Source organism: Cynocephalus volans, chromosome 9, assembly GCF_027409185.1.
Source record: "Cynocephalus volans isolate mCynVol1 chromosome 9, mCynVol1.pri, whole genome shotgun sequence".
Lineage (NCBI taxonomy): Eukaryota > Metazoa > Chordata > Mammalia > Dermoptera > Cynocephalidae > Cynocephalus > Cynocephalus volans.
The window spans coordinates 69900500-69910156 of record NC_084468.1 but is presented as its reverse complement, the minus strand read 5'-3'; the positions used below and the strand labels follow the sequence as shown (position 1 = coordinate 69910156).

Below are 9657 nucleotides of genomic sequence, written 5' to 3'. Positions count from 1 at the left end.
GTAGAAAAATATGACCATTGTGCATAAGTAAGTGCTGGAGTCTTTTGCAGTGACTTGAATCTTAGCAGTTGGTTGTTGCTGTGTGCAAGTTCAACAATTAGGGTAGCTCATGGGAAAATGAAATCAATTGATGAGCAAGCAACATAACTTTGGGGTAATTAAAAGACAAAAAAATGGCCTGTGACACACTCTTCCTACAATTTATTTTTAAGTACAATAAGCTATAATCCCAATTAATTCACCTTGATTTGGTTTCCATTGCTTTTGCGGTAAGTGCCGTATTGGAGGGAATTTTCTAAGTGTTCATATTTTGTACCTCTTTAAAGAAATCCTGTGAGTGATACATTTCCAAGGAATAATACGAAAACCTTTTGCCATTGCTCTAACAATAATGCTCTGAGAAGAAATTTGCTGTAAAGAAGATAGGTAGTTTTGTTATAATTTAGGATTTTGGAAGAGATGAGCAAAACTGGAAAAAAATTAACAGATGAACAACATACCTGGGGATGGGGGGTGGGGGTACCAGAATTAGGACTTCATTAAATCTGAATCTTTGTCCAGATCTGATTCCTTGTCCACTCTACATTAAGTACAAAGGGAACTCTGAGTGACCCATGACCATTTTGTGGGTTAGTGCTTACTGCTAATAAGCCCAAGTCAGCAGGGGTACAAGATTTAGGGGCGTTCCACCTGACTCACTTTGTGCTAGGCCCCGTTGCTGTGTCTTCTTAGCCTGGCCACTTCATTTCACTTCCCTGGGTCTCAGTTTGCACGTTTATAACAAGAATGGACCAGATTGTGATGACATATGGGCTTTGGCTTCTTCCAAGACGGTCTTGCAGTCATTGCCAATCCCTTAGGACACACAGCCTCCAAATCTTTCTCATTCATCCTCAGGCCCCTAGGCAGCCACTTGTACTTGACTGCAGTTAGAAAGTGAAATGAACTCTATTTTCCATATCATGGACCACATGATTTCTGTGGTCCTCTTGAATGTTTATCATTTTCAGATTTTCTAGAATTCCTAAATCCTGGCCAGCCATCTCCCAAAAGCACTTTATTAGAATAGTTTCAATAGCTGTGAGGAAGTGGGAGAAGTTGAGGAAAATTCATGGTTCCTGGCAGAAAAACAATCTCGACTGCAAGGGCATAATAGAGTGCGTTCCACTCCTCATTCTGTATGTGAGGGACACTATGCAGTTATAACATCTACAGCTTTTTAAATCAGAGGCAACCAAATCCAGGCAGCAGGCTGAGGGTTTCTTCAGGGTTATCTATCACAAGTAACTTTTAGGTGCTTCATCTCAGGTCCTGGCCTCCCAGTGTGGGGACATTCTGAGTTTCTCAGGGCAAGGGTAGATTGGCTGTTTTTGTTCCAAACAAGGACAACCCATTTGCAACGATTATATTGCTCATGAATTGTACTGATAGAAAACTGGCAATCTGGAGAAGAAAGAAATGTGCTTTGTCCATTGCCTTATTTAATATTAACATTGAGTTTTTCATTTAACCACAGTTCCTGTGTGTGAGGTCTCACCAACTAAGGCGGTGTGCAGAGCATTTATGTTAATGTTAGATCCCATGTATCCTGATCCTTTGGCTGTTACGATTGTGTCCTACCTAAGTGAGAGACATGATGATGATGACGCTGGTAGTGACAAATCCCCCTGGATAAAGTGGTTCTCAGTAATAGCTGTCTTCCCATTTGCGGTTATTTTTTCATGGATCCCTTTAAATTCTTCATCAGCACTGGTTTATGGATGGGATAGAGTACACAGGGATGAAACTTTTTTCTATTTATTTTTCTTGGTGCTTGCTTTCCTGAATGCCATTTTCACCTTTCAGGTTGGCTTTATAATGGATTTGTTCCCACCACTCCACTCCTGGCTGCCTCCTGCCAAAGCACGTGTACATGTTGTGTTACTCTGTGCCTCCATGAGCTGTAGCTGGATCAGATGTCGGCGGAGTGACTGTGTGACTCCTCAGACAGGGCTCCAAACCCCTCCCCCATTCAGATGCACATATCCTTTGGCTTCTTGAAAAGAAGGATTAGCCCAGGTTGTGTCCTCCTGCAACCTCCCCATGCCCTGTCCCTGTCAGTCCAATGTCTGGAACTGGGCTTCCTCATTGTTTGCCTTCGAAACCCTGGTCTCGGCAGCTGTTGAATGCCTCCATTGTCCAGACATGCTGCCAGAACTTGAGCCCAGCCCTCTGTCCCTAGGAATCCAAGTAATAACTTAATAGCCTCTGGCTTCTACCTGGCACTCTCTCACAAGAGCATTGTGAGTTGCAAAACACCCAGATAGAGAGGAGCAACTTATCTTGGGACTGTCACAGTACTCCTTGTTCCTGAATCAGGTGCCTTCTCAGCCTGCATGTTTACTGAGAACTGAGGCTTTAGACAACCCTCCTCACCTCCACCCCATGGAGAATTTGACACAAAGGGGTGAAAATCAACAGCATCTGATCTTCCAGTGAAAGCTGGGGAGTCAGCATTAAATCTGTTGATACATATGCACATGTATAAACACACGTATGTTGTCCTTTAACTCTGGGCCTCTTTCACAAATTAGTTTTCTCAACTTCAGTTTGGGTTGTCTCCCATTATGTCCAAAGCTAGTTGATATCTCTTAAGTGTTTTGTAATTTTTCCCAACCAAATTTGAAGGCTTACACGTTTTCACTTTAGGAAAATACCTGACTTGGTGGCAAAGCAATCCAAACTCAGTTCCCCTGGCCCTTTCACAACCAAGTGTGAGGAGTGATACCTAAATATGACAGCCAGAGACTTGAATTAAGTCCAGATTGTATTCTTGGGTCTAAGCATTTTATGGTATTTGATTGAATGAGATTGGTACTCAAGTATGCACACATGTGGTACTCAAAGAGCAATTAGGTTTTGTATGGGTTCTGATATTGTGTCAGAACCTAAACTATTTTTTTTTAAATTCCCTGTTTCCTCATTAGTATTAATTAAAGTTTAGTACCTATTAAAGCTTACTTTTCATTTCCTACATGTTACTGACCATGTTTTCTTTTTTATTTCTTTTAGGAAAGCATGCCTCAGACTCCTCCCTTTTCAGCAATGTTTGACAGTAGTGGTTACAACCGAAACCTCTATCAGTCTGCAGAGGACAGCTGTGGAGGGTTGTATTACCATGACAACAACCTCCTCTCCGGATCTCTGGAAGCACTCATCCAGCACTTAGTACCTAATGTGGATTACTATCCAGATGTAGGTATTCATGTTCCTCTGAAACACATCCTTAGTATTGAGCAGAAATTATAATATAGTAGGCAGGGACTGTAGATACTACAGAATTGTATCTGGGTTGCTAGGAATTTTTCTAATAAGAAATTGCATATTGATTATTAAGTACTTTGAGATCAGATCGAGCCTGGGTATGGATTGAATCTTGGTGTAGTCTGCATATCAGTTTCTTTTCAGGTTAGGTACAACATTGTAAGGCAGTCTGATACCATATAAATGAAGTGTCTGTAGCGTTGATTCATGCATGTACCTTGGTCCTTAAATGGAAATGTCAGAGAACATTGGATGCTCCCAGAATATTTAATGTCTTTTTTGTTTTCAAGACCATCACTATGCTGAGAAAAATGAATGTAGCCAGGGAAAGTACAGGGAAGAGAGAGCAAGATTTATATTCAAAATGAAAATCTTTATTGGTTGGACGTCAGATGACATGTTTGCTTTTATTCTAACTTGACGACTTATATTTGTATAGATAGTACTTTCTAACCTAGGGAATTTGTTATATATTTCTCAGTCTTTACAGTAATTCCAAGAGGGTAGAGAGGAGAAAACCAAAATTCAGAGTGTTGAGTATTTGCTCACAGTTTCATTCCCAACATCAACAACCAAAACAGGTTTTCTTTCTCAGGCAGGTGATTTTTTCCCCCTTCCCTGTGCTACAGCTGCCCCTGTGGCATTCAGCTTACAACAAGATTTACTGAGCAGCTGGTTATTGATAAAGATTTCATGAACATATCTAGAGACTGCATTTATTTGTCTTTAATAATCTTGGTGTGCAAAGGATAGTCTGTGCTTGGCACTGTAATTCACCATAATGTTTCTTACTGAGTTATCTCTCTGTGTGTGATTTGTTACGTAGCATTTTCAAATGTGTTGCCACACAGGGAAAACTTGTAATCAAAAGTAAAAGGAATCCCTTGTTTAGCCCAATAAGTGTTTATGAGCTACTAAAGGCGCCTAAGGAAAAAATAAAACCACATGGAATTTCTCTTTTCATTGGAAGTCTGAAACTATTGTAACACATAAGCACTACTTCATTACTGGCTTCTTGGGAGACAATGTGGTTAAAGAAAAGTATATAGTGTTGTATTGTGCTTTATCAAATGACTTAGCCCTTGAGCAAGTAAATAGGTTACTTGAAAGCCTGCCTTTGAATGTTCTGACACAAACACTTCAGTGTACCACACTGGATACTGGAGAATTCTTGAGCTGAATGTGGGTAGGGGAAAGGGAGTCGCACACGTGCGTGTGTGCGTGCGTGCGTGTGTGTGTGTGTGTGTGTGTCCTTCATTGAGTTACCATAATATTTGAACACAGAACCAGATTCTGTATGGGTGGTATATTTAAGTTAGATTTATCTCTCTGGAGTAAATTTCATTCTTCTTTACTAGAGTGACTTATGTGCCCTGGTATCCTGGCTCCCTGAGGATGGATGTGAAAATGTGCTCTGAGTAATTTCAGGAGCCAAATTTATCCTGGACTTCTGTTGTTTTTAATATTGTTTAAGGGAAAAGATACATTAGAAGGTAAAGGAGAAATCCACCTTACACTGTTTTACTGCTAATAGGCATTACTTTTGAAACAGCAGCATATTAACTTTGATCAAGAGAACTTAATGTAATAAGATATATATTATATAGGGAAGATATTAATTTCAGAGAGAATGTAACCCTGATGACTTTTTCTCTTGCCACAGAGAACGTACATATTTACTTTCCTACTCAGCTCTCGGTTATTTATGCATCCATATGAACTAATGGCCAAAGTTTGCCACTTATGTGTTGAGCACCAGAGACTAAGTGATCCTGATGGTGACAAGGTAATGGTACATTTTGAACTTTACAGTTTTTTTTTATTAGTTATGCTAAATCTATGGCTTAGATTTTATGAAGTTGGTTTTCTTAAGTAACCCTAGCTTATCATACCCGGGCTGAAGCACAAAACTAGCATCATGGCTGTGTAGGTAGTTGAGAATGGTATAAGAACACAGCATAAACTGAATGTCTTGGAGGGTCCCTAGATCCTGCCTTAAGTTGATGGCACTTGGCATTTGAGAGGGAGGTCGGAGGGGCTGGAGCTTCCTCAACCCCAAAGACTTTGCACTAGAAGTTTATCAGTGACATTGTTTGTAATTATTTGATATAGTCTGTGGAGATAGATATCACTGAATTTGATTTGCTTTTTCTCTCTAGAACCAGATAAGAAAAATTGCACCTAAAATCCTTCAACTCCTGACAGAATGGACGGAAACATTTCCTTATGATTTTCGGGATGAAAGAATGATGAGAAACTTAAAAGATCTGGCTCACCGTATAGCCAGTGGTGAGGAGGTTGGTAACCTGACTTTTGCATAGCCACTGGAATTCTCAGGCATAGCCTCGGTAGGAGAAGGTGCTGAATTATGCATCAGGATCTCCATTGCTTTCTTTCTGTTTTGCCTTTGGGCAAGCCCTCTACATAGCATATTGGTCTGTTTGGTATGTCAGATGGAGATGATTATATCATCCCACTCGAAAGGATGATCTAGAGTTTTATGAAATTGATTTGAGGGCGTGTTCATGTCAGTCCGTGTACAGGATTCGTGCACATGTTGCACATGTATTTTAACCTTACTTCACTTACACCTTTCTTCCTTCCTTCTAAAAGCACTTGACACAGTTAGTTAGATAATAAGTAGCACATTAATAAATATAAACACTAGTAGATAAAGTTAACAGATGATAAGTAGTATATTAATAAATCATAACTAGAAATAGACTATCTGGGCCATGAAAAACGGAAAAGAAATATGCTGATGTTGAGAGCCAATAGAATAGGACAGGACTGCTGTGGTTTTAATTTAAGTTCCAGGTAAAAGGGAAATACAGTTGGCTATATAATTCTCAGAAAAAGAAAGCACACTTTACTCTTTAGGGGCATAAAATGAAAATTTAAAGAACTTTCTTATGAGGGACTTTTTACAGGGGCACAAATGAGGTCATGGAAACTCCTCTGTATAGTGTTTACAACAAATGCTCCTTGATAAAAGCTGAGGCCATAAATTAATGTGTAAATTAGCAAAGGAAATTCTTTGGGGGAGGAGGAAAAGTCAGAGAAAATAATCCAAGTTTTCTGGTGCCCGGAAATTGATTCAAGAGTAGGACCTAGTGTAGGAGGAGCTTAAAAGTAAGTATCTTAGATAATCTTCCATAAATATCACTTCCCTCAATTGAGCCTTTGATAAGAGCTAACTAGCTGTGACAAATTCATGGTTATCTTCTTTGAAGCAGGCCTGGAGGGCTGGTAGTCTGTGTTGAGGCTTGTTAGGCAAGGATGTCTCTGTAGTTTCTATGTTGCTGGTAAGCTTCTGGCAACAAGTTACTTAGGCACAGATACAGCATTTTCACATAGAAAAAGGTAGACAAAACATTTGGCAGTTGCAGTGATGTCTTGCTTCATTCATCTTAAAAAATGCATTTTCTCGTTATGAATAACCTTTCTTGGGTTATTCACTCATTCACTGGTGTGCTGTACAGATAATGTAACAAGATACCCTATCTATTCTGCCTAATTCTTGTGAATACATTTTAATGCCATTCCCCCTACTCAAAAAACTCAGACTAAAATTATATGGTTAGCACTTGAAAAATTTGTACCTGGCTTTCCTGTATTATATTCTGCTCATGAAAAATGGAATTAACCCTTTTACTGTTACTTTATGACGTTATATTGAACCCCGGTGCTCATTATTTCTACAAGGATGAATGAGTTAACTGTTTCCTGAGTTATTTTGCAAGGTATGACTGTTATAATCATTTTGTCAGTTTGTCTGTTATAGGTTCTAGTCAGGTGAGAAAGAATTGATAGGTTCTCACTCACAAAGGCAAAAGTTAAGCATCATGTTGCAGTTTTGTAGCAAATCTTGTATTAGAGATGTTAGCTATTGGGGTACTTGGCAGGGTCAGTACTGGCTCAGTGACCACGGTTTATGACAAGCTGCTCAAAAGATTAGTGACATCATAAGGGCTTTTTCTTGTATGAGGGCTGAGACCTGAGTCAGTCAGTTCTTTATTTCAGTTGAGTTGTATGTAGCTGCTTAATGTCTTGTGTCAGTCAGTTCACCCTCCCTCTATTGCCTTTTTAAAAGAGAAATTATAACTTGGTTCTTTTCAGAAGAAACACCTTACAATCTTTTTTCTTTTTAGATAAAATGCTAGTGTTTTGAAAATGCCAATTGGATAGCTTTTGGTTCTTCTTTTCATGGGAGTCAAAGGGGGAGATCAGTTGTCTTTGTTTTTGGTCAGAAATCTGATCTTTCCATTTAACAGGATCAAGCCATTCAAGAGTTGGGTAGAACTGAGCAAAGGGCCACACAGCCTTCTAACCCTGGCTTCTTATCACCACTCCTGTGTTAATAACATATTCTTGATAAACCTTGAGAAGTTCAGATGGTTTTGAGCATTTAAGGTGGAGATGAGAAGATAAGCCAAGTCTGTCTGAGGAGCTGATTCAACTAAGAGTTGGGTGGAGAGATGTCACCTGCCTTGATCAGGTTGGATTTTACAGGGCAATGTTTCCTTGTCTGCTTCTATCCCTTATTCAGAAATCAGGTTCACAGTTGGCAGCTGGTTGATCTGAGTGTGCTTTGGCAGGTCCGCTAAATTCCTTGCTCCTTTCTCATCTCTATAAATTATAGAGGTAACTGCCCTGTGTTAATGCTCCTTTTAGCTCTAAAATTGTGTGACGGATACTCTTTCCCCAGTTTTTTGCTTGTCAGCCTCCTTATCTGTCACGTGCTTAAGTGTCTCTCAGAGAGACCTTCCCTCACCACCCCAGCTATGACTACACTCTCCTCCTATTCTTTTCACTACACTTGCCTTCATAGCACTCTGTGATTAGTAATTACTTGTTTTTTGATTGCTTGTTTTCCCCCACTAGACTCCATGGTGTGCTGTCTTTGCTCCCCATGGTATCCTTAACTCCTGGCTCAGTGCCTGACATTTAATAGGCTCTCAGTAGTGTTTGAATGAATATATGAATGAATGAATGAATGAATGAAGTCAGTTACTGGAATAGGGAAAAATTATTTCCCTCCACTGGAAGGAGTGTGGTCTTGGGATAGGATTTGTTGCTTCTTGCCTGGGACTTTAGGGATTTTTCTTTCTTTTTTTTTTTTCTTTTTGGCAGTCCAGGTGTGTCCTATATATAATTCAGTCAGGTTCTTCTGAATCTGCTAGGACAGTTCCACATAATTTGGCTTAATATGTTTCCTTCCATGGATTTGCCCAAAATGAGATAGTTTATTAGGACTTCTGCAAGAAACATGAAATAAAACTAATGATTGAATTACATGACAAATGACTATAGTGGGGAGAATGCAATTTTCTCTTGCTTAAGGGGCTGGTCTTTATAATAAGAACTTCTGTCTTTATTTGCCAGGTAATTACTGTCACTGGCATTTGAAGTTATAAAAAAGAATAAGTACATATTTAGCAATTCATGACTCAGTGAGGAATCATTCTTAACAACACAAAGCTTGATTTCTCAAATGGAGTCAATGGCAGCAGGAAACTTTTAAAAGAGGTCACACATACATTCTGTCTGTCTCTGTGTCTCCCTGTCTCACACACACACTAGTTGTTATTTGAATAGCTTTCTCCCGTGTTGTGTACAGTTTTTCCCTTATATTTTGCTGTTGCTTTTTTCTCAGTAGCAACCTGACTGTACATTTCTCCACTTCCTTTAAAAAACCATTTCTTTACAAGGCAGAATAAAAATCTTTCACCAGATAAGCTAGTAGAGCATTGGTTTTCTCACATCGCTGTGTATGAGAATCACCTGAGGAGCGTTTGCATCATGTTACCCAGGCTGCACCTCAAAGCAATTCTATCAGAATCTCTGGGGTGGGACCCAGGTCGCAGGCTGTCCCCGTCCGGTTGTTTCTTGCGCACATTGCTTCTCAGCTGGTACCCTCAGTTGGGGACCTGAAGAGAAGTGGTAATTTCTGATTAAAGTATTTTCTGTGGAGATCCTAGGAAGGGGTGGGGAAAAGAGACATAATGGGGGAATGATAACATGTGTGGAATAGCTGCTGAGACATAGAATAACAGATGTTTTAAAATGAGCTGCTGCTGGCTTTGAGTGAAAAGAACTTTCTTACATGTCTCCTACCTATGTTATCCAAGAAATCCCATTCTGTGGGAAAGTTTTTAAAAGTTTTATTTTTAATAAATTAAGTAATATAGGAATATATTCTCATTTTTTAAAAAAAATCACACAAAGCAGAAGTTACTCAAAACTTCCATCAATCCTACTTCTCTCTTAAAAGTAACAATGGTCATCAGTTTTGTGTATATCCTTCCAGAGCTGCTGCTTTGTCTATATGTATTCATGCACATAACACACACA

The 9657-nt window shown here is 39.4% G+C and overlaps 1 protein-coding gene across 3 annotated transcripts in view; it reads left to right on the top strand.

Moving 5' to 3' along the window:
• Nucleotides 1–3057: 3057 nt before the first annotated feature.
• The window catches only part of RASGEF1B (RasGEF domain family member 1B), a 33870-nt gene continuing 27270 nt past the window's right edge, over nucleotides 3058–9657 (top strand). For 2 of the 3 annotated variants that reach the window (XM_063107884.1, XM_063107885.1), the window contains exons 1-3: nucleotides 3058–3234; nucleotides 4967–5089; nucleotides 5463–5600. In XM_063107884.1, coding sequence (XP_062963954.1) covers nucleotides 3058–3234; nucleotides 4967–5089; nucleotides 5463–5600 — 438 coding nt within the window. The remainder of the gene's footprint in view (nucleotides 3235–4966; nucleotides 5090–5462; nucleotides 5601–9657) is intronic. The other variant, XM_063107886.1, reaches the window with a different exon arrangement.